Raw genomic sequence first — 22,757 nt, forward strand, 5'->3', positions numbered from 1 at the left:
TATTTTTTCTACTCGCGCTTCTCTCTGCAATAATAAAATTTGTTTTGTGATATTGTCGTGTATATATGTTATGTGTTATTTTTGTGACACAGTAACACACTGCACCCCCCCCCCCTCCTCCCCCCGGCCTCTCCTCATGCTAACAGGCTAACAGCTAGCAGCGCTCCGTGACTCCGTCAGACGCACCGGCTCCGTCCACGTCCCGGAGCCACAGGACTCTACTGACCCTCCCGACGTTCAGCCACGACCCGGCCGGAGCGGCACACCGCGGGGAGACTCCCAGTAGAGGCAGCAGACCGAAGCCGTGAAGATGATCAAGCTGTTTTCTCTAAAGCAGCAGAAGAAAGACGAGGAGTCTGCCGGAGGAAACAGGACCGGAGCCGGCGGCAAGAAAGCCAGCGCGGCCCAGCTCCGGATACAGAAAGGTAGGCAGCGCACCTCCGGCCGGCCTGTCCGGCCCCCGGTGACAGGTAATCCCCGGCTGACTGACCCACCGCACAGGCCGGGACCCGAAGGTCCGGACCGTGCCGGGTGAACCGAGCGGAGGCTAAGAGCTAACAGGCTAACTAGCTAAGCTAACGGCTGCTAGCTGAAAACAAAACGCAGACCGAGCGGCTGTTAGCACACATAGCTAACAGTCTGCAACCAGCTAACTCTGCCAACCAGGAACCATCTGCCAGCTAGTCATGGCCTGTCAGCGGGTCGAAGGACTGGTTAGTCTTTTACCGGCTAACCTGCTGTGTCAGCTCTCTGTGAGGGGGGTTACACTAACCAGCAGCTAACCAGCTAGTTATCCTGTCTGCAGGACAGTCACCGAGTAAACAGGAAAGGTCAGAGGTCACACAACAACACTGACAGTTTTGGGCGCAGTGTGATGTAAGGTTTTGGGATAAGTCACTGGTTTGGTTCCGGGTATCTGATGCTTCCTCACATCCCGGTTTAACTCCTCACCTGTTTTACTGATGAGCACACACACTGTCACCTTGTTGGGGTGGAGCATGATCACCACCTGAACCCTCTGACAGTTCCACCCACACACACACACACACACACACACACACACAGCTGCTGCGCTGTCAGGACAACAGCAGCTTCAGCCTCTCTGAGCCATGAGGAGGTGGGGATCAAACCAGCACACTGCACCTCTGTGTCTGCGGTCACAGGAGAAGCCGATGATGTCCTCCATCAAAACACACAGACTGAACAGAGAACGATGCCATCAGACGCTTTATTCAGACATTGATATAATGAGTGTTCTGATGTTTCTACAGTCTTATCAGGATGAGACTGAGAGCATCTGCTGAACATGAATCCAGTCTGATCCAAAACGGTTTTAGATGACGGAGCAGGGCTCCTGTGTCCCAGAAAATCTTCACTGTGTTCAGAGGTTTTTGTCCAGATCGGTGCTCATACGCAGGAAAAGATCTTCGCCTGCTGCTCACATGAGGCTTTTCTTTAGTGCTCATCAGGGTTACCCGTGTGACGCTCCTGAAATACTTTTAGCTCACATGTAGACAAAAGTTGTCTTTGGATGACAATAAATGATCTCTATTTAAGCACAATATGAATTCTACATTAAACAACACAAACATGGAAAAGAAGCGAGGGAAGAACAGTTATTGACAAATAAAAGGATTCACATTCATGCTTCACAACGATATGTGCCCTCTGTCTGGAACATAGTCATGAGAATTACTTATGAAACTACTTCCTGTAATACCTGTAGTTATTACACTGTTTCATCGGTCTAGCAGTTTATTCCAGCTTCATCGCAGATGTCAAAGTTTCATTTACTTTTTATTGTGACTTTAAAAGTTCATCAACACAATATAACTCCATTTGAGTGATACTGATATTGTTTGTGCAGTTTCTCATTCCACCTTATCCATGAATGTGATTAGATTTTAGGAGAGCATGTTTCTGTGATCCAGATATCCAACCTCGTGGACGATTCTTTCCTGTTGAATGATTATTGGATAATTTCTTTCATCTATTACAACGGCAGGAAACAGTATCTTCAGTATTTCTTCTTTAAGGTGGAACCATTTGGGCCACATTCTGTCAACAGAAGCTCAGTTTGGTCAATACTGTACTCAAGGATTTATCCTGATTACTTCTTTACTTTGGAAACATTGATTTAATTTTCTTTCTAACTGTGGTTTGTGTTTCAGACATCAATGAGTTGAACCTGCCAAAGACGTGTGAGATCAACTTCCCAGACGATGACGACCTGCTCAACTTCAGACTCATCATCTGTCCCGACGAGGTGAGTGCAGACGAGCCGGGGTTCGAACACTGCGACGCTGCACGCTCGCTGTTTGGAGGGAAATGGCTGTGGTGCAGCAACGCACCCGGAAAGATCGGCTCTCTGCTCCTGATCGGAACCAGGACAGAGTCGGTGTCACCAGAAACACAAAAACAACAACCAGAAGAGAAGATGAAATGAGTTAAGATGAACTGTTATCAGCCCAAGTGAGAAACCTCACACACTAAAAGTACAAGAATCTGTAACAAGAAGCAACATCGAGAAACGATACAAGAAGCAGAAAACTCCTCGAGCTGTTTTCACGTCTGGACTCAACATTTATCGTTTGATAAATAAAGTCCAGACACAGAGAGATGTGTTACATTGTAGGAAGTAGAATCACTGCACATTTCACCACAGCCTCCCCCAGACACACACAGTAACACACACTGCTTGATTATAGTGTTTTAAACCTGTTTGAATTTGTGTGTGTGTGTGTTTCTCTCTCAGGGATTCTACAAAGGAGGAAAGTTTATCTTCAGCTTTAAGGTGAGACCAGCGTGAAAACACACACACTGTAACACACACAGTGACTAACAGTCCTCTGATCCTTCAACAATTTGTGTCAACTCTTTTTGGTGTGTGTGTGTGTGTGTGTGTGTGTGTGTGTGTGTGTGTGTGTGTGTGTGTGTGTGTGTGTGTTCGTTCGTGTGTGTTCAGGTAGGACAGGGTTACCCTCACGACCCTCCGAAGGTGAAGTGTGAGACGATGGTTTATCACCCGAACATCGACCTGGAAGGAAACGTCTGCCTAAACATTTTAAGGTGTGTGTGTGTGTGTGTGTCTATTTTTTGTGAGGCAGTGGGTCACAGTGGGTGTGTTTTTCTGTGGTTACCACGGTAACGTGTACACTGTGTGTGTTCCCCTCAGAGAGGACTGGAAGCCTGTGCTGACAATAAACTCCATCATCTACGGTCTACAGTATCTATTTCTAGTGAGTGACACACACACACACACGAAACTCACACAAAATTCTGAGACACACTCATTTGATTTGCACCCCCCCCCTTCTCTCTCTCTCTCTCTCCACCCCCCCCCCCCCCCCTTCCCTTCTCCCCCCTTCCAGGAGCCGAACCCAGAGGACCCCTTGAACAAGGAGGCTGCAGAGGTCCTGCAGACGAACCGGCGGCTCTTCGAGCAGAACGTCCACCGCTCGCTGAAGGGCGGCTACGTGGGCGCCACCTACTTCGAGAGATGTCTTAAATAACTCGGCGTACCGTGACCCCCCCTCCCCCCTCCCCCACCCCCCACCCCACTCCTGCTACCCACAACTCCCCTCCCTCCTCCTCCTCCTCGTCAGTCCGACCTGTGGGCCGATCCAGGAGCTGCAGCGAATGAACGCAGCACGCCACAAGATGCTTTTTTGTTTTTTTTTGTTTTTTTAAACAGAAGAAGAAGAAGAAGAAGAAGAACGCCCGATATTTGTTTGAAGACGCAGCATTAAACCGTTTACACGCCACGGGGGGGGGGGGGGGGGGGGGCGCCCACACACACGCGCAACACACAGCGAGAGGACTGAGAGACGGCGGACAGCTGAGGAAGATGATGATCATAATGATGATGATGGGGAGGCGGTCGGTGAATGTTCGGGGGCGCCGCCGATAACGAAACCCACGGGATTCATTTTAGTTCTTTTTGTTTTAACGTTTGTTTTTTTTCTTGCGCGTGACGTCGGCGCCGGTCAGAAGGACACGCCCCCCCCCCCCCCCTTCCTTCTCGCCACCGTCGACCTGCAGCAAACTCCAAACTCACTCCAGAAGCGTGTGTGGGAGGAGCCTATAGTGATGATGTCATGCTTAGGTCGGGGCTTCTGTGTTGCATCGAGGTGGGCGCGGCTTGTCTAAGTGGGAGGAGCTTGTGAGTTACAAAAGGAGCACATGCCTTAAAGGAACGAGAAATAAATAAATTAAAAAAAAAAAAAAAGCTGCTCTCAGTTAAACGAAGCGGATGGTGTTGCTTCACGGGACTCGACCTGCAGGCGGCGCCGCTGCTGATTGGACGCAGGTGTTACAGGCGACGGCCGGCGAGAGTCCAGCACGCCCCCCGAGCCGTTTAGAGTTTGCTGCTATGGTAACGCGCATGTGCTGGTGGGCGGGGCTGTTGTCAGAGGGGGGAGGTCAAGGGGGGTGGTGCTTGTTTAAATGAGTCGGGGCGATGTGGGCGGGGCTCTGGGGGGAGGGTGGTAATTAAGTTTCATTTGTGGGGGAGGGGGTCGTGGGCGGGGGTCTTAGATGAGGGGAGGGGCTTAAAATGTTGGGGTTCTATTGTGTATATTGAAACCGCGGCTGTTCACATCGACTGCAATATGATTTATGTTAAATAAAATATGAACTTGAATGATTCAAACCTTTGTGTCGTCGATGTTTGAGACAAACGTGAAAACGCAGCGCCGTCTTTTTCTTAAGAAGCAATGAACCGAGGGGAGACACTTGAGTAGATCTGGTGTAGATGAGCAAAAAGCTTTCTTTTGACCAATGAATTGTGTGAGCTGGATGTCAATTTCTGATGGCAACACACGGTTGCTTTACGGTCAGTGAACGCACCACCGAGCCAGACTCGGGATTAAAAATCACCTTCAGGAGTTCAAAAACGAGAATAATCTTGTTTTGTTCCGTTTATTTTTGTTAATGATAAAAACAACAAACAGTGATGATTTTTACAGTAATTTCACCAGAAAGTTACATTTGTAAAGACTTGGTTTCCTTTTAAGAGTCTCATCAGATTCAGGAGTTTCCATCAAAGTGAAGCTGAAGTTCATCTGATGGCCACCAGGAGGCGCTGTGAGTCAAACCAAAGACAAATCCCATAAATAGAGGAACTGAATAAACATTCACATTTTTTAGAATTTTTTTTTTTTTTATTGGAATGTTTTCACATTTAGAAGTTTCAGGATTATAGTTCATATTTACTCAAGTGATTTTAGCCCTTTGTCAGGAAATGTTTAATTATAAATCAAAACTCTGTAAGAGTGACTGACTAAATCAAAGAGAGACCCTGTGGAGTCTCACTTTCACCATGAAGAAATCAAATCTTTTCACTGTCAATCAAGATGTTTCAACAGTTTTTGTGCTCATTTACAAGAAAAAGTCTTAGCTGGTATTAAATGATCAAAACATGAATGATTCATTTACCTAAAATAATTGTTTTCTTGAAATGACAATGAATGCTTTTGCTTTTTTTTTTTTCTTGTGAGAAAAAGGGAAAGTTCTGTTTGTTTCTGATTAACAAAACCTGTGGAAAAATTGAAGTTGTGTACGATTGAAGGTTTTAATCACCACTGATACACTGACTGAGTTCTGACCCTCGATCCTGGTCCCGGTCCCGGTCCTGGTCCCGGTCCCTCAGGCCAGCTGGTGCTGGGTGGTCATGAGGACCAGGGGGACCTCTTTGTCTCCGGTGCCCAGCAGGGGGAACATCCTCTCGGTGAACTCCGAGCCGGTGAAGCTGTAGAGCTCTGAACCGGACTTCACATTGTAGAAGGAGACCTGACCCTCGTCCAGGTCCAGGAAGACCCCCACCTGACGCAGCTTTGGGTGGGGGGTCTTCACCTGAGGCGGGGGACAGAGAGAGACCATCATCAGACACAGAAAGAGGTTCACATTTCAAAATTATGTTAAAGTGTGCAAGATAAGGTTAGAGCCAAAATGTCAAAAGTGGAAAAAATTTGGTGAAAAAAAGATTTTGTAAAAAGGTAGAATAACAAAACCAAATCAAGTTTTAGAATTAAATTCCGTTTGGAAAAAAAAAGGCAGAAATAGTTGAAAAAATGTTTTAGTTAAAAGAAAAGTTGTGAAAATGTGTAAAAATCTGTGATTTAAATCAGAATTTTGAAAATATACAAATCTGAAACGTGGAGTAACTAAAACAATAGAACGAATAGATCAGGAGTGTCAAACATAAGGCCCGTGGGCCAAAGCCGGCCCACAAGAGGCTCCAATTTGACCAAATCACCAAGCAAACAGATGTAGCAGACACAACACAACACAACACAACACAACACAACGTTGACAGTCGTTTTTAGTAGTAATTGTGAAAATATCCACGTTTTCATCACATATACTGACGTTTAAAAGGTCGTTCTAGTATTATTTATGTTTTTATTTTCCTTTTCTGGCCCACTGAAGATGGAGTCAGACTGTATGGCCCCCTGAACTAAAGTGTGTTTGTCATAGAGGATAAAAATGAAACCTGGACCTTGGTGAGCGGCGGCGTGGTCAGCGCTCGCAGCTGGCTGCCGCTCCACCAGATGGCGAAGTATCCGCTGGCGGGACTCATGTCGAAGAGGCCTTTCCTCTGAGCAGACTCGCTGACCACGCCAACCTTCCAGTCTTTATTCTCTCCCACGAACACCTGCCAGCAGACACAGTGCCAGGCGGAGAGGCATCAGTTCACTGAACTTTCCTCATTAATGAGGTCCGGCTCCTGGTTCTGGTCCTGGTCCAGAACCGGGCCGCCAGCCGGGACTCTGACCTCCCAGTAGTGGCGTCCGTAGTGGAATCCCTCCTTGGCGATGACGCAGGACCAGACGTCGAACCTCTGCTGGCTGTTCCGGTAGAACTGGAGCTTCTCGCCTCGCTTCACCTGCTTCCTGTCCTCGGACAGGATGAGGAACGGGTACGCCGTCACCGGGTTCAGGGACACGTCCTCTGCAGGGGGTACAACCGGTCACCACGCTCACACACAACCCAAAACTCCAACAACCCAAAACCAAAAACCCAAATCCCCATCGCTTTTCCAATGAGCGCTCAACGAAAGAAGAACTCACCCATGTAGAGTCGAGCCTTCTTATGTCCTGAAACACAACACAGGAGTCAGTGCTGAGGTGACACACACACACAGACACACACACACGAGAACTACACACCTGACACGGCTTTGCCCTTCTTCAGATCTGCAGGAGGAAGAAGAGAGGTGAGTCTCGTCTGGTTTTCACCTGCTGCCGTTTCAGCTCCTGAGCCTGACGACGCTCACCTTTCAGACTCTTCTTCTTCAGGCTCATGGTGCTTCCTCTCAGACTCAGCATGCTCTCTGCTGCCATCAGGCCGTCGCCCGACGAAACTGAAACACACACCAATCTACACTGACACACACATCTGGACACTGATGCATGTACATCGAAATGGACATCTGCACTCTGACCCACGCCGAAACACTCATCAGCATTAGAACATCCTTCATCCAACAAGTGAAAGACACACGTCTGAAGGCCAGATGTGCACGTTCTCCCTGTAAACAGACAAACAGCTGGCTCGGAGCTCACAGGAGTCCCGGGAGTCCCGGGAGTCTCTGGAGTCTCGGGATCCTCGCGGGCGGCCCTCGGTCATCCGGATGTCGTCCATCTTCTCTTTGACTTCGGACAGACTGTTTTTCACGTCCAGCAGGTAGAAGTGAAGCGAGAGGTCATCCTCCTCGTCCACGTCGTCCCGCTGCTCCTCGGCCAGAGGAGCTACCGCCCCCTCGAAGCTCTGGAGGACAAGGAGAGCAGACATGAGGGGATTCATCTCAACCCACCGGAGGAATGTGGACTGTGAAGCCTTCTGGGTTCTGACCTGCAGGAAGGCGATGTGGTCCTGGCTGGTGGCCTGGGCCTCCAGGTCGTTCCTCCTGTCCGTCAGCTGGTTAAGCTCCGCCTCCAGGCTGGTCACCAGCCCGGTCCCCTTGGACATCACCGCCTCCAGCTGGCTCTGGATCCCCCCGACCACCTGGGAGCGGATCCTGTCCAGAGAGCCGGCGACTTCGTCCAGAAGGCGTTCCACCTCGCCTCGCTCCCGGTCTGCATAGTTCTGAGATAGGCCACGCCCACGTCCACCTTCCACTCAGGTTTTGAACAGATTCCAAGGGGTTTATGTTGGACTAGATGTCTGACCTGAACACTCCCCAGTTTCCTCTTCAGCTCGCCCAGTCGGACCTCCTTCGCCTTCATCCGGTTCAGCATCTCCTGCTCGGTCCTCGCCACTTGTTTCTGCGGGCACAGGTGAGGCCAGGTGAGACGGAATGAGGAACCAGCCGCCTGGCCCCGCCCCCCGCAGCCTCCCTACCTGTTTGCTGAGTCGCTCGGTTTGGACGGAGACGGTTTTGTGCGTTCGATGCTCCTCCAGGACACAGATGGCGCAGATGCAGCGCTGACATGTCCGACAGTATACCTGCACAGTGAACGCATCATCAAGAATCTGACTTTGGAGAACAGAACAACGTTTCCACCTGACAACAGCAGAAATCGGGTGTAAATTCCAAAGAACTGTCGACAGCCGGCAGTGGTTGTGCTGACCTCCATCAGGCGGTGGTGTACGGAGCAGGTGCGGCCCCTGAGGGCCTCTTTGGGGTCCAGCAGCGGGTGTTTGGCGTAGACGCTGGAGGTGTGGTGCGGCTGCACGTGCTGGCTGCAGTAGGACGCGGTGCAGGTGAGGCAGGCGCTGACGGCGGGCTGCTTGACGCCGGTGCACACGTCGCACCACACCACCTCCTCGCCGCCCGGCGCCACCGACGGCGTCAGGAAGGGGTTGGCGCTCGGGTTGTCCACGTACGTGGTCGTGGCGCCCGGCAGCCCGTTCCCGAGGGACGGCGTCTCGCCGGCGGCGCCATAACGGGCCACTTTGTACTTGTCCGCGATGAGGGCGAAGACCTTGTTGATGCTGAGCAGGGGACGCTCGTCAAACTGCCGCTTGCACAGAGGACAGGTGCAGACGGAGCTGGACGCCCAGTAGCCCCCGATGCAAGCCTGCAGACAGGGCGGGACGTCAGCACATCTGGAGCAGCTCAGAGACATTAAAACATCTGGAGCAGCAGAGAGGCATGAAAACATCTGGAGCAGCAGAGAGGCATGAAAACATCTGGAGCAGCTGAGAGAATTGAAAACATCTGGAAGGGCAGAGAATATGAAAACATCTGGAGACTAAATTATCTGAGACAAACTGAAACACCAGGAACATCTGGAAAACCCAAGACTAATGAAAACACCCCCAAAAAAATGAAAACATCAGGAATACCTGAGGCTAATCAAAACATCTGGAGCAAATGAAAATATCTGAAACTAATTTAAACATCTGGAACATCTGAAACCCCTGGAAACGCTTGGAACAAATAAAACCATCTACAACACCTGAAACTCATGAAAACATCTGGAACACCTGAGACTAATTAAAACATGGAAACATCTGGAACAAATGGAGACAGATGGAAACATCTGGAACACCTCAGAGTATTTAAAACATCTGGAGCACCTGGGATGATTTAAAACGTATGGAACCCAAGAAAAAAATTAAAACACCTGAAACACCTGTGGCCAATTAAAATATGTGGAAGAGCTGAGAAGATGTAAAACATCTGGAACAGCTGAGATTAAAACATCCGAGACAAAGTAAAATATCTGGAGAACCTGAGGCAATGTAGAACACCTGATTGGTTCAAGTAAAACATCTGTAAGACTCAAGACTAATGAAAATACCCAAAACAAATGAAAACATCTGGAACAACTGAGGCTAAATATACAATCTGGGGCAAATGAAAACATCTGAAACTAATGAAAACATGTGGAACACCTGAAACAAGTGGAAACAGATGGAAACATCTGGAACACCAGCAACGGTCACACTTTGAGCAAATGGAAACAATTAAGAAATGAAGGTACAAGTGGAAGAGAGCTGATAGTCCAGAACCCGGGCGGGGCAGTGGGCGGAGCAGTGGGCGGAGCTTACCTGGCAGAAGTTGTGCCCACAGGGGGTTGAAACGGGGTCACTGAACAGGTCCAAACAAATGGAGCAGGTCAGCTCCTGCTCGGAAAACAGGTCTGGAGCCGCTGCCTCTGCCATCGCTGCACCTGCACGTCAGAGGTCACCCACCTTTTTACTACGAGCCGTCATGTTTTTAACTTTCTGTTATGATGACTGGTTCGCCCTTTAACTTCAGTTCCCGGGAGGAAGATGCTCTATAATCCGGATTAGACGAGACAAACGACCAACATGCTGATAAATCTTAGTGTGGGATCTGATCGCATGGTATCTGACGCAGCGTATTGAGAAAAATGACGGAGTTACTGGAACTAATCACTTCATGACGCGGCAAAAAAAAAACAACAAAAAAACAAAAAAAACAAAGTCATGTTCTGAACTTCCTCTGAGAACTAAAATAAAACCGATGCAGGTGAGTCACAGTGTGTTCTGGTGGGCGGGGCTTCCCCACCCTGTGATGTGTTACACACACACACACATAAAGTTATTTTGAAATGACACCTTCCCAGTCTTTTAAAAATCACTTTGTTTCCATCACTTAGAATCTCATTCAGCTGTTTGCGTCTCTGCTGCGTCACATTTCTCTGTTTACATGATTTTCCATGATTCTTTCTCGCTGAGGGAGTCGGTGTTTGTCTGAAAGTGTCACAAGTTGTGCATCTGGTTTAGTTTGTGTCCTTTTCTGGATTGGTTTGTGTCTCTTGTCTGATTTCTTGAAGATTTCCTTGTTCTGACCTTTAACCTCCGCGGTGTGTTTTCTCTTTCTGAAACGTCTGATCTGCAGATGCGTCACATTTCTCATCACACGCTGCAGGTTCTGTCCTCTCACACGTCTGAAGCCAGAGCAGCCGCGGTTCTAATCTCTAAACGTGCGAATTTCCTCACAAACATTCAAACTTCCTCAAACTTCCAGACTTCCTCACGAGCGTTCCCTCCGGGTTCCCGCGGTGGCACGCTGCGTCTCGGTCACAGGAGAAGTTTAAAAATCAGCAGGAGAGCAGTGGCCGTGCCGCTTCTTACCTTCAGCCGCGTCTTTTCCACCTGCTGCCCACACGAATCCAGAAACTCAGGTTAGTCTGCGGCCTCCCGGGTGGGCGGAGCCACACCTGCTCAGAGCTGCCAGGTGAGTTTGGAAGAGGAAGTCTGAGTTTCCTCCCGTTAAAGTTCACTCTGAAATCATCCCCTCACTGAGATGTGAGGTTCTGAGTGGATTTAAAGGCCATTTTCTACATTCTGACTCTTTTTTTTTTAAAGAGATTTTGAAGTTTCTGTTTCAAACACTCGGGGAGTTTTATTGTGTTTTACTTCAACACAGTGGATTTATTTCATATTCCAACAAATCATGGATCAATAACAATTCAGGAAAGAAGCACAGACAAGAAACACACACACACACACACACACACACACACACACACACACGCACACACACACACACACACACACACCAGCAGTGAGCTGTGAAGTGGCGGTTGGAGTTAGTCGTGGGAGGGACGCATGTTTGTCGTTCTTCCACCTGAAAGAGATGGACAGACAGGACGGAGGACATTCTTCTGTGTGTGTGTGTGTGTGTGTGTGTGTGTGTGTGTGTGTGTGTGTGTGTGTGTGTGTGTGTGTGTGTCTGCGTGACACACAATTTATTTTTAGGTCCTCGAGGAATATGATGATTCATCTGCAATCTAAGAGGACTCAGGTGGATTAAATTGGACTTGGGTGGAATCAGATTTCACTCTGATAGATTTAGACAGATTCAGGAGGATTAGGTTGGACTCAGGTGGATCCTGGTTTAGGCCCTGAGTAGAGGCCCCTGGTGGAGGCCCCTGGTGGAGGCCTCCAGTAGAGGCCCCTGGTGGAGGCCCCTGGTGGAGGATCTGGACATAAACCACAGATCAGCCGTACGGAGGCCCAGAAAGGACAAAATAACAGAAACCGAACCAGGAAGCGCCCAGTCTCAGTTTGCTGTCCTCTGATTGGTCCTCATCAGAGACTGAGAGAGACTCTCCAACCGGCCAAATAGGTGCTGGCTCTGGTTACCATGGTGATTCTGAGACGGACCCTGAACAGAAAAAGGACCCAAACTGATGTTCTGTGATCCAGGATGTAAAATGAAAACCGAAACAGGTTCAGGAGCTCCAGACTCGGCTGAGCAGTGCAGCAGTGGTTTGCTCTCTCCGGCTCACAACGATGTCATGGGTTCAAATTCTGTCCGCTGGACCACTGTGACGGACTGAAGACGTGTCCAGCGGCAGCTCAGACGTCCTCTTCCAGACATACAGGAGGAGCTGCCTGAGGGGCCCCTTCAGGGGGGTTCCAACAGGAAGTTACAGAGTCTGTAAAGGGACCGAGTTCCGTCGTCACGTCTTTGATTTGGAGCCACGAAGACAAACCCTGACTGACTGATCCGCTCTGTGCAAATGAATCAATCCAAACAAGAAACTCCCATTTTTCAGTTTATTTTCATTCCACTGATTGTTTTTACACACACACACACACACACACACACGCACACACACAATAAAAAAAATGTTAAAAATTTCAGACTTGTTGCTCCACTTCACGTTTCGGCTCCTCAGAAGTCGTTATAATGCAGCAACCTGCAAAACACAGTTACAGATGAGTGCACACACACACACACACACACACACACACACACACACACTTTTTGTGTCTTTTAACTACTTAAACACAAATGTTTTGATAACATTGTGTGTGTGTTGCTGTACCTGAGCAGGGGGGCGTGTCCTTTGTTGTTGGCCAATGAGAAGAAGCCGCTGTGTGGCGAGAAGTCGAGGCAGCCCGCTCGGTAGACGTACTTCCGATTGGCGATGGGAAAGTTGGAGAAGACGGTGAGACTGGAGACGTGCAGCTGAGGACAGACAACACTCTTCATCATCATCATCCTCCTCGTCACAAACACGACCGTCGTCCCGACAGCTCACCAGCCGCAGCGCCTCGTCCTGGACGCGCGACGCCATGGCGAGGATCTCGGAGGTGGGGTTGAAGGCGAGCGAGGTGGCGGCGGTCAGCAGGTTCATGACGGCCTTCAGCGGTTTGGGGCTGGACGAGTTCAGACACGACTCCTGGGAGTAGATGTTGACCACCCCCGACTGAGACCTGAGACACACACACACACACACACACACACAAAACACTGACAGCCACGAGCCAATCAGAGGGCAGGGCGGGCGAGAGGGGGCGGGGCTTACCCGCAGGCCAGGAAGTGTCCGTTTGGAGACGCAGCGATGGACGTCGACCGGACACAGCCGTCATCCGTGAAGCGGTTCACACACCGGCTGCTCCGCAGGTCCCACACGTACACCTCGCCCTCCTCTGGACACGGACACACACACGGACACACACACGGACACACACACACACACACACACACAAGTAAAAAGAAGTGTAAAGTGAATGAACAGAAACAATCAGAATCCTCTCTCTGTGTTCCGATCGGACCGCCTCTTCAGAACCGTCTCATTGGCTGACCTGAGGACTGGTTGCCGTGGTAACGCAGCCTCACCTGAGTTAACGAAGACTTTGCCGCCGTCCTGCGAGAAAGCGACTCCGGTGACATCCCCATTGATCTTCATGCTGCCGACGACCTCCTTCGTCTGAGGAGGGAGAGACAGCTGAAAGACCACCGACAAACAGGAGGAGGAAGAGGAGGAGGAGGAGGAGGAGGAAGAGGAGGAAGAGGAGGAAGAGGAGGAGGAAGAGGAGGAAGGGGAAGGGAAACCTTGAGTGTGAGGAGGTGCAGGTATCCATTGGTGCCGGTCAGCAGCAGATTGCCTCCGTCGGGACACACCGAGAACTCCTTCACTCTGGACTCATTCAGACCTGCGGACGAACAGCAGCGCACAGACTGAGTTTCACAACGTCCACCAGAGGGCGGCGCCGACCCCTGACCCCTGACCTCTGACGGCGTTGACGGGCACCACGCGGCCCTCCATCATGTCATACAGGTAGAACATCTTGTTCCTCAGCCCGGTGGCGATCACCGTCTCGCCGTCCAGGCTGAACTGGGCCTTGTGGACGGGGAACTTGTCCAGCACGATGCTCTGGATCTTGGGGTTCGTCCTGCCGTCTACCTGCAGACGGAGGGACGTGAGGAGGACGAGCCCGGCGTCCGCCTGAACGGCTCCGACCGGCCGACCGTACCTGGAAGAGCGAGATGGACTGGTCGAGTCCGGCCGTCATGACGACCTGAGCGGAGGGGTGGAACTGGACGGTGGACAGCCGGTCCTCGGAGGGACGCGCCTTGTTCGCATGGAGACACTTCTTGATCTGAGACACACAGAGAGACGGGGGCGGCGGTCAAACTGGAGCGGCGGCTGAACCTCCGCCCGGTCTGAGCTCACTCACCCGGATGGTTCCGCTCGGCAGACTCTCTGAAGACGCCACGAAGTTCCCTGTCCTCCTCAGCAAGTCGTCCTCGTCCTCCTCCTCTTCCTCCTCTGCAGCAGCAGATTCACACACACCAATGTAAAGTTTGAACACAAACCGAGGGGACAAATCTGAGCAGTCCTTCTACCTTCCATCATCTTCTTCTTCTGGGCGCCACTCTCTGCCCACGATGGCGCTCCGCCCATCGACTTCTGGAACCTGAATCACACACACACACACACACACACACACACACACACACACACCGTCGACCGTCAGACGTTCAGCTGCCGGAGCCACAGGTGAGTCCAGGCGCCCGGACGTACTGCTCCTTCATCCTCTCCTGCAGTTTGAGTTTCGACATGACGGCCTCGGCGTCTCCCTTCATCAGGTTCCTCCGGTACCGGTGCGTCATGTCCACTCTGGAACACAGAACACACACCGTCCTGTCAGGGACGAGCCGTCAGCGTGACGAGCGGCTCCGGTCCGAGCGGGCACGCTCACTCTTCGTCCAGCTCGTCATCCTCGTCCACCCAGGCCGGTCCTCTGGGCGCCTGCTCCTCCTCCTCCACCTCCTCTTCATCCTCCTGCTGCTCCTCATCATCGTCCTCCAGCAGCAGAGACCCGGTCTGGACCTCACTGTCCTGCTCAGACAAACACCACCCAATCACAAACACTGAAGATACATTCAGGAAACAACATTACACTGATCAGCTCAGCAGGGGGCTTTTGACTGGCAGTCAGGGGTGAATTCACGGCCTCACCTCCTCCTTCAGCCTCTCCAGCAGCTCCTCCTCTCCTCCGAACAGCAGCTCCTCCAGGACCTTCACCGAGCTGTCCGCCTCCCGCAGCTCCGCCAGCCGCTTCACGTTCCTCCGCCGCAGCCGCTCCTCCAGCTCGGGGTCCGGCTCCGGCTCCGGGTCCCGGGGCTCGGCCGGCCGGCTCCTCTTCGCGGCCGGACGTCGCTCCTTGGAGGCGGGAAGCTTTATGACGCTCGGGTCCGCCATGCCGCCACCGGGACTGCAGAAACACTCCGAATTTAACCTCCTTGCGTGGTTTTCAATCAAGTTTAGGAACACGTGAATGTGTTTTCCTCCCGAGGTGATGCACTTCCGGTTTAGAGGCGTCTAACCCGGAAAGACCTGTGACTGCCTCCTGGTGGACACTGACGGAACTGCACGGTGTAAACCAGCGGTGGCAAACGGTCACAGAGTAGCCGGTAAATTTACACTTTTAGGTGTTTCTTTGTTGCTGTATAGAGTATATTCCAATAAAACGTCGATATACTTAAAAAAAACAAAACTATAAAATTACTACAATCTCAACATACAGCCTATTTTTACCTTCTAGTGCAAAATACAGTGATAGTGTCCCAATAAAACTTCTGTATTTAGCATATTTTTCCAAATTCACCCGAGTGCATGGCTTTGAGGCTGATGCTGGTTTGTCTTTCATTGCAGCACCATCGATGTCTCAGCTCATACCTAACTGTTGTGTTCACTCTTAAAAAAAAAATCAATCTTTTGCATCTGCAGGCTGTAAACATCTCATTCTCATCAATCAGACTCAAGCAGAGTTCAGTGGTGGACTTTATTTCAGAGTGCAGAGTTACTGAGAGAGATTAGCGCGGTGGTCTCCGGCCGCTTCGGCCCAGGCAGTCTTCTGTCCCGCAGGTTTCAGGATCTCCTGCTGAGCAGGAAGACGGATCGCGTGCAGCAGAACAGGAGCTCTCCGGGGTCGGACACCACCGATTCAGAAGCTTCAAACACATTTTAAATCTTCACATTTACAGCAAAGTTTGTAAGGCAGAATGGGGGGGCCGGGGTGGGGCAGGGGGGGTCAGGGGTCGCATGCATCAGCCGCAGTCACTTTGAATGCATGAAAACTGTCGGAAATCAAACATGACACAGAAAACTGCTCACACATACACACACACACATACATACATGAGTGGAAGAGTTATTAAGAGTTTTTGATGGTTTGTCCCATCAACCCCCCCGAACAGGACACCGACATGGCTCCACCTCCAGACAGGTAGATAACCTCTGGTGACCTGTTCTGGTTTGCTTCAGTCCACGTTGGCACTTCCAGACCAACGTGTGGTCAGTTCGACATCTCCAGGACGGATGAGGATGATGATGATGACGATGATGATGATGAAGGTGAGTATTTACAGCGTCCTCTCCTCCCCATCTCTGCTCAGTTCACGGACCCTGAGGTCTCCACCCAGAGTCCCGTCGGTTCCTGGTGTGTGTGCAGAGGGGAACCGGGGTGGAGGAGCAGGCGGTCCGACACAACGTGTCACACAAACACAGATCAAGTCTTCAGGTTTGTCTTCAGAAATCCTCAACATCACACTCTGCTCAGCCAATCGGCTGCGAGGAAGAAGGCGAGGATGATGAAGCTGCAGGCGTCGCGCCACGGACTGACGTGGATAAGAGAGTGTGAGTGTTAATGCAATGTGTGTGTGTTTGTTGGTTGTGTTATGTGTGTGCTTGTGAGGGTTAGTGCAGTGTGTGTGTGTGTGTGTGTGTGTGTGTGTGTGTGTAGTGTAGTTAATCTCTGCTGGTTCTCCTGTCTTCACCTCCCCACAGGAGGCAGTGGAGGAGCTCCTCTCAACACTGAAACAAACAGCGAGAACGTCAGAAATCCTGTCAGAGTGTGTGTGTGTGTGTGTGTGTGTGTGTGTGTGTGTGTGTGTGTGTGTGTGTGTGTGTGTGTGTGTGTGTATACCTCTGTTGGCCCTGCTGGGGTAGATCTTGGTGAAGTGCCTGTACTCATCTGGAGGAGGAAAGTCGTCCAGAGGATGAAACGAATACTTGGACTCAAAATCATCTGCAGGACAAAAAAAAAAAACAAAATTCAGAGCTGAACTGAGAGACGACATGCAGGAGGACAGACGGAGGAGAGGTGGAGGACAGACGGAGAAGAGGTGGAGGACAGACGGAGGAGAGGTGGAGGACAGACGGAGAAGAGGTAGAGGACAGATGGAGGAGAGGTGGAGGACAGACGGAGAGGAAGTGGAGGACAGAGAGGACAGACTCACCAACGAAGGAGCGAGGGATGGAGGAGGAGGAGGAGGAGGAGGAATGTCCATTTCGCAGAGGAGGAGGAGGCGGGGGAGGAGCAGCGGGGGTGCGGGTGGGAGGGGGAGGAGGCTTCCCCCTGGTGGGGGGGTCAGAAGACGAGGGGCTACCATGCGCCCTGTAGGGGGGAGGAGGGGGTGGGGCTTCTCGTCCACCTGCTCTGGATGACACCGGAGACGGCTGGGGGGGGACCGGAGGAGCTGAGGACACACAACAACAACACGCTTAGCTTTTTAAAAAATTATCCACAATGCACGTGGAGGATGTTTCAGGCATGTGGAGCGCTCACCTGCTCCTCGGCCAGGCGCCGGCGCCCTGTTGCCCCCCTGCTGGGACAGGGTGGGGGATGCTGGGGGGGGAGGGGCGGGGCCTCTGGTGGGGGTGTGGCCTCCCGGGGAAGGGGCGGGCCGCTTGCTGCTGAGAGAGTTATGGCGCTGCGGCAGGTCGGGCGCCAATTCGCCGCCTCCCGTCGGACTGGTCGTGATGCGGTACGGAGGAGGGGGCGGGGCCAGGGAGGACGAGGAGGAAGGGGCGGGGTTTCCTCCAGAGGTGGGCGGACGTCTGTTGTTGCCAGGAGACGGGGGAGGTTTGGAGGGGAGGGGCGGAGTGTTGCTGGGTGTTGGAGGGAGGGGCTTCTCTCTGACATAAGACGAAGAGGGGGGTGAGGGGGCGTTACCACGACGACACATGGGGGGTGGGGGCGGAGCGGAGGAGGAGTGCTTCATGCCAGTGGAGGGGGAGGAGGCAGCAGAGGAGGGGGAGGAGGGAGAAGGGCAGGGGGAGGAAGACAGGTTGGGGAGGGAGGGGCGCTGTGAGCGAGAGGTTTCCAACGGCGACGACGCCTGGGGGGAGGGGCTCTCTGCGTCGTCAGGGCGATGGCTGGGGGGGCGGGGGGCGGCCCCCCGAGTGGAGGGAGGACGTGACGAGGATCCATCTGCAACAACAAAACAAAGTTAAAAAAATTCCAGTCGAATTCCACTTCTCATCACTAAACAGACGAGTCGACCCCTCACCTCCGACCGGCCTCAGTTTGGGAACGCCGCTTGCAAACAGGCCTCCAATCGGTGGAGCCGACCCTGAAGGACTTGACGCTCCACTCCCATTGGCTCCTGCCGACGCTGCTCCGCCTCCTTTGGGCTCTGAGAACCACAACCATGGGACAGGTGAGTGAGGCTCCACCCCCTGAAGGGGAGGGGTCGCTACTCTCCGCATGAGGATGGAGTGAGTGGAGGGGGAGGTGAGGAGGTCGGTCCGGGGGGGACGTCCATGTTCCACCTAATGCGTTGCTGCTATGCTATTGATCACTTGCTTGAACAACAAAGAGCTGGCTCGTCACCAGCACGTCCAAAACTTAGCTGCGAGGCTCCCTGCTGAGAGTCCCCAGGACTCTCTTTACAACTCGGAGTGACCGCTATTTCACATCCACCGCCCTTATCTTTGGAACCAAATTCCTCCAGACCTGCTCTCTGGACTCTGTGGATGCTTTCAGAAAAACATCTGTTCCAATTAGCATTCCAGATCTACTGACGCAGCGTTGTCTTGACTGTATTATGTACTGTTTATATGTTTCTTTATCTCTCTGATCGCGTGTGCCGAGCAGGGTTTATACGATCTCTTATCTTATGTCATGCTCTGTTTATATCTTCTATCTTTATATCTTGATCTTCATATGATTCTCTGCCACTGTGAAGCACTTTGTGACGGCTGATCAGTGAAAAGCAAGATACAAACACATTTCACTCACTTACTACTGGTAGTTGAAACAATTGGCTGTTATTTCAGCGAGTCCATTTCCTCTGCTTGCCACAGCCAACATGCCAACTGCTAAAAATACTTTTTCAGCAAAAACACAGCCTCGGGGCCTTAATCCACTCTACCTACCACTCAAAAAAGTACTACACATTATTAAGCACAGTTGATTAAAAAAAAAAAAAAGAAAAAGAAAAATCAACTAGCAGCCTACTTACCCGTGATGGAATTACAGAAGTACTGCGCATATCGACAGAAACACGAAATAACGCCTGCCATGAAAATGAACTCCCTTATGTGAAGGTTGATGTCTTTGTGCTCGGTAACAATGGTACCATGGTCACGCCGTGAACCCAGCAGGCTCGCCGGCGCCGCGCAGCATGACATCACGACCACAGCGGTGGGTGATGGTGCAAAACCGCAGCGGAGGAAGCAACGCATCCAGTGGAACACGGGGGGTCAGACAGGCGAGGTCAGGTGATGACATCAGTCAGGTGAGGTCAGGTGACGATGATGTCAGACAGGTGAAGTGATCGGGAAGGTCAGTTGAGGTGTCACACAGGTGAGATCGGGTGATGTCACAGGGAGGATTAGGTGATGACGTCACACAGGTGAGACTGGGTGGAATCTTAATTGAAACGTTGAAGCTACTGAATTTATCAGGTGATGTCATCACCTCAGTCGTTAAGAATGATGACATCACGGTCTCTACTGGACCAATCCGCAGTCTCAGGTCTGCAGGTTGAGCCGTTACCTGTCAGGTGGAGCTCAGAGACACCGACCCAGTGGAGTCAAACCGCGGCTAACAGCTTGTGGGAACAATTCAAGGCCCGGTTTTAGTGAAAGTAAATGATCAGATACACATTTTCTCTCTTCGTGCTTGACGTTCCTCTGGTGTCTTTACTGAAATGTTTTGTTTTCTGACCTCATTTCAAATGAATTTATCTTCACTGTTTTGCCTGGCTTCTGATCATGTTCTAATATGGATGAATCCTGTTCATGTAACAGCTGTTTCCAGATGAACCTCAGGCGTTGGTGTGTCTGAGCTCAGATCATCCCGACACAAAGCAGCGCTTCAGTCTGAAACCTGAAGCTTCATACAGATCGGAGAGGTCTGCCATCTCCTCCCTCTGCAGAGAAACAGAGTTTCACCCATCAAACCATCTGGACAGATGACTGAAACTCAGCAGGAGGAGTGTGTTCAGCAGACGTCTCCGCTCTCGGCAGCAGCAGCTCAGCAGAAAGCTGCAGAGTCAGTTTAAAGCAGCCACTCCGTCACCAGAAACTCAGGATTGAACGTGAGAGTCCGCAGAGAGCAGCAGAAGGAGAGAGAGGAGATGTGTTAAGGCAGAAATCCACAGAGACAGGACAGAGAAACATGGAACATGGCGGTTCCTGGGTGTGTGTGATGAAACTGAATGGTTTGAAATATGAAACATTTTAAAAAGGTGTGTGGTCAATCAGCAGGACTGTCGTCCTCAGTGTACCTGTCACAGAACTCTGAATGAATTAACTCCAAACTAAACTGGTTTAGTTTAATTTTTCAAGGACTGATGCAAACATTTACGTTTTGTGTGGATTCCTGCAATTTTATCTACGAAATTACTGAAATATTCAGCAATCGCTTTCAGTTTGAGGTGTTTGGCCATGAAAATCTTAAAATGCTGCCCGTTGTGACACTCCCACTGGGCACACGCGTGCAGTCATCACTCTGTCAGGTCAGAGGTCAGCTGACTGCTGCAGCAGGGGTTTTAATCTGCCAGCAGGTGCAGTGTTTTGTTTTGTTGTGTCCACAGTGGGTTCGAGCCCCCGTGTGAGCGCTGCGCGGCTGCTTAAACGTCCCTGAGCCTCCTGCGGGCAGCCTGTAGTATCAGAGAAGAAGGCGTCTTACTGTCCAGCAGCGACATGGCGGCGGCGCTCGAATCTGCTGCCGACTTCTTCTGTTCCTCAGACGGCGCCCCCTGCTGTCTGGGCTGGCTCGGCTGCGGGTGTTGCTGATGTAGGTATTGGTATAATCGAATGTATGGGTGGTCTGTGGGGGGTGTCGGGCTCTTTGGCGTTTGGCTCTTACTGTCGAGCAGCGGCGCGCTGCGGTCGTTCACCACCGCCACCTTCTTCAGCTTGGTGCCCCTGCAGATGTCCGAGAGCAGAGCGCCGCGGCCGCCGGCCTCGCCTGGACTCAGTTTGGGAGGACCGGTGTTCGCCTGAGGAGGTCACATCGTCTTTATTACCCTTCTCCCGGTGCGTTCTGCTCAGATCAGACTTTATCGGCAGCAGAGCTCCATCATGAACAGAGAGGAGGAGGAGGAGGAGGAAGAGGCTGCTCACCTGGCTGAAGGTGGGCGGAGGAGGAGGTCCTCCCGGAGGGGGAGGAGGTGGAGGAGGGATCGGCATCCTGCTGCTACAACACACACCTGATCACCTGAAACACACACACACACACACACACACACACACACACACACACACTCAGTGGTTCCGTGCTGCTGCGTACGGACGAGCACGCGCACAAAGACGTTCATCATCACTGTTGTTTTCTGAACCGTTAGCTTTGACGCTAAGCTCGTACATAATTAACACACGCACGCGCTAACACAAACGAGCGCGCGCATACTGCAGTCCGATAGCTTTTGTTTGATGGCTTTAGCTCAGAGTGCTAGCGTTGTTTGTTAGCATTATATAGTATTTAAGAAAAATACCTCCTCCGAGGTGAGCTTCGTGTACCTCACCTGGGAGCGGCGCCGCCTCTGCGCCGTTTAGCTCATACCGGTGGCCTCCTCCCGGGGTTTGCGGTGCAGCCTGGGCCCGGGGGTCTTGCTGGGACCGGCTCGGTTCGGTTCGCTCCGCTGTTAGCCGTTAGCTGCTAGCCCCTCGGTGCTGCGGGCTGCGTCAGTGCAGTACGGGTCACGTGACCAATGAGCACGTGACCGCCAGCACGTGACGCTGCAGATAAAACCTTATTTTGTGATATATTTCTAAACTTCTCTACATCAGTGCCATCATTGAGTTTACCGAACAATAAAACCAACAAAGAAAATGTTAATATATCACATTTCCGAAACCATACATTTCAATTGCTTTCTTCTTGTATCCTTTTTTAATTGTGTTTTCATTTGTTTTTATCTTCAAACGATGAAATGGGATTTCTTATTTTGTTCATAATTTTTTTCTTCAAAAAGTGTAACAGCAGAGCAGTTCAAACATCCAACAGGCTCAAACGTCCAGAAGGAGTCAGAAACAGTTCAACATGTTTTAGTAAGCTGCAGGAAATATCACCAAGAAAGAGGGAAAATGACGGCAGGATTAAGGCAGAAGGAATGGAAGCGGGAGAGATGAGGGAAACAGTGAAAATGGGAAAAGGTGAAGGACATCTGATCAGATTCCTAAAAGAAGAGTCTCTGATTGGGATGTAGAGATATAACGACAAGAGGGCGGTAATGCAACCAATGGTATGCAAGCTGCCGTAAAACATCAAGGAAGAAGAAGAAGAAGAAGAAGAAGAAGAAG

At 51.2% G+C, this 22,757-nt stretch overlaps 4 protein-coding genes across 9 annotated transcripts; 1 reads left to right on the top strand and 3 right to left on the bottom strand.

Annotated features, from left to right (window-relative positions):
- Positions 1 to 131: 131 nt before the first annotated feature.
- On the top strand, positions 132 to 4,297 carry ube2m (ubiquitin conjugating enzyme E2 M). The gene is made up of 6 exons (XM_030089027.1): positions 132 to 425; positions 2,172 to 2,266; positions 2,756 to 2,794; positions 2,966 to 3,069; positions 3,176 to 3,239; positions 3,372 to 4,297. The coding sequence occupies exons 1-6, from the start codon at positions 311 to 313 to the stop codon at positions 3,510 to 3,512; spliced, it is 558 nt and encodes a 185-aa protein (XP_029944887.1). The 5' UTR covers positions 132 to 310; the 3' UTR covers positions 3,513 to 4,297.
- Positions 4,298 to 4,906: 609 nt separating this feature from the next.
- Positions 4,907 to 11,179, bottom strand: btr30 (bloodthirsty-related gene family, member 30). Of its 4 annotated transcripts, none has more exons than XR_003931314.1 (14): positions 11,053 to 11,179; positions 10,000 to 10,121; positions 8,574 to 9,023; positions 8,344 to 8,448; positions 8,172 to 8,267; positions 7,855 to 8,088; positions 7,566 to 7,770; positions 7,277 to 7,363; positions 7,170 to 7,196; positions 7,071 to 7,097; positions 6,776 to 6,951; positions 6,500 to 6,655; positions 5,596 to 5,853; positions 4,907 to 5,083 (listed from the first exon to the last, which is right to left on the bottom strand). XR_003931314.1 is itself a non-coding variant. In XM_030088966.1 (14 exons), the coding sequence occupies exons 2-13, from the start codon at positions 10,111 to 10,113 to the stop codon at positions 5,647 to 5,649; spliced, it is 1,884 nt and encodes a 627-aa protein (XP_029944826.1). In that variant the 5' UTR covers positions 10,114 to 10,121; positions 11,053 to 11,179; the 3' UTR covers positions 4,907 to 5,083; positions 5,607 to 5,646. The 4 variants fall into 4 exon arrangements, 2 of the variants coding, with proteins under 2 accessions (XP_029944826.1, XP_029944825.1); XR_003931313.1 differs by having other exon boundaries at positions 5,581 to 5,853; XM_030088966.1 differs by having other exon boundaries at positions 5,607 to 5,853.
- Positions 11,180 to 12,469: 1,290 nt separating this feature from the next.
- utp18 (UTP18 small subunit processome component) lies at positions 12,470 to 15,535 on the bottom strand. The gene is made up of 13 exons (XM_030088972.1): positions 15,180 to 15,535; positions 14,920 to 15,059; positions 14,742 to 14,837; positions 14,564 to 14,634; positions 14,395 to 14,486; positions 14,191 to 14,316; positions 13,946 to 14,120; positions 13,769 to 13,869; positions 13,553 to 13,643; positions 13,239 to 13,362; positions 12,972 to 13,146; positions 12,756 to 12,898; positions 12,470 to 12,626 (listed from the first exon to the last, which is right to left on the bottom strand). Exons 1-13 carry the CDS (start codon positions 15,420 to 15,422, stop codon positions 12,602 to 12,604), a joined length of 1,602 nt encoding a protein of 533 aa, XP_029944832.1. The 5' UTR covers positions 15,423 to 15,535; the 3' UTR covers positions 12,470 to 12,601.
- Positions 15,536 to 16,976: 1,441 nt separating this feature from the next.
- Positions 16,977 to 22,183, bottom strand: LOC115386592 (WAS/WASL-interacting protein family member 2-like). 3 transcript variants are annotated; one of them, XM_030088978.1, is made up of 8 exons: positions 21,980 to 22,183; positions 21,579 to 21,672; positions 21,142 to 21,454; positions 18,515 to 18,640; positions 17,791 to 18,435; positions 17,612 to 17,701; positions 17,149 to 17,250; positions 16,977 to 17,036 (listed from the first exon to the last, which is right to left on the bottom strand). In XM_030088978.1, the coding sequence occupies exons 2-8, from the start codon at positions 21,642 to 21,644 to the stop codon at positions 16,996 to 16,998; spliced, it is 1,383 nt and encodes a 460-aa protein (XP_029944838.1). In that variant the 5' UTR covers positions 21,645 to 21,672; positions 21,980 to 22,183; the 3' UTR covers positions 16,977 to 16,995. The 3 variants fall into 3 exon arrangements, with proteins under 3 accessions (XP_029944838.1, XP_029944837.1, XP_029944839.1); XM_030088977.1 differs by having other exon boundaries at positions 17,462 to 17,701; positions 21,980 to 22,181; XM_030088979.1 differs by having other exon boundaries at positions 17,462 to 17,701; positions 21,322 to 21,454; positions 21,980 to 22,179.
- Between the last annotated feature and the right edge of the window lie 574 nt (positions 22,184 to 22,757).

The sequence above is a fragment of the Salarias fasciatus genome, chromosome 4 (assembly GCF_902148845.1).
Source record: "Salarias fasciatus chromosome 4, fSalaFa1.1, whole genome shotgun sequence".
Taxonomy (NCBI): Eukaryota; Metazoa; Chordata; class Actinopteri; order Blenniiformes; family Blenniidae; genus Salarias; species Salarias fasciatus.

Coding starts and splice junctions, on each gene's coding strand:
- ube2m (XM_030089027.1), top strand. CDS start 311: ATGATCAAGCTGTTTTCTCTAAAGCAGCAGAAGAAAGACGAGGAGTCT. Junction 2,267..2,755: donor TCATCATCTGTCCCGACGAG/GTGAGTGCAGAC, acceptor TTTCTCTCTCAG/GGATTCTACAAAGGAGGAAA. Junction 3,240..3,371: donor GTCTACAGTATCTATTTCTA/GTGAGTGACACA, acceptor CCCCCCTTCCAG/GAGCCGAACCCAGAGGACCC.
- btr30 (XM_030088966.1), bottom strand. CDS start 10,113: ATGGCAGAGGCAGCGGCTCCAGACCTGTTTTCCGAGCAGGAGCTGACC. Junction 9,024..9,999: donor GTGGGCACAACTTCTGCCAG/GTAAGCTCCGCC, acceptor CCCTGTCTGCAG/GCTTGCATCGGGGGCTACTG. Junction 8,449..8,573: donor TACACCACCGCCTGATGGAG/GTCAGCACAACC, acceptor TTCACTGTGCAG/GTATACTGTCGGACATGTCA.
- utp18 (XM_030088972.1), bottom strand. CDS start 15,422: ATGGCGGACCCGAGCGTCATAAAGCTTCCCGCCTCCAAGGAGCGACGT. Junction 15,060..15,179: donor TGGAGAGGCTGAAGGAGGAG/GTGAGGCCGTGA, acceptor TTGTCTGAGCAG/GACAGTGAGGTCCAGACCGG. Junction 12,899..12,971: donor AGGACGAGGCGCTGCGGCTG/GTGAGCTGTCGG, acceptor GTCTGTCCTCAG/CTGCACGTCTCCAGTCTCAC.
- LOC115386592 (XM_030088977.1), bottom strand. CDS start 21,644: ATGCCGATCCCTCCTCCACCTCCTCCCCCTCCGGGAGGACCTCCTCCT. Junction 17,702..17,790: donor GGCGCCTGGCCGAGGAGCAG/GTGAGCGCTCCA, acceptor GTGTGTCCTCAG/CTCCTCCGGTCCCCCCCCAG. Junction 17,037..17,148: donor CCCCAGCAGGGCCAACAGAG/GTATACACACAC, acceptor TGTTTGTTTCAG/TGTTGAGAGGAGCTCCTCCA.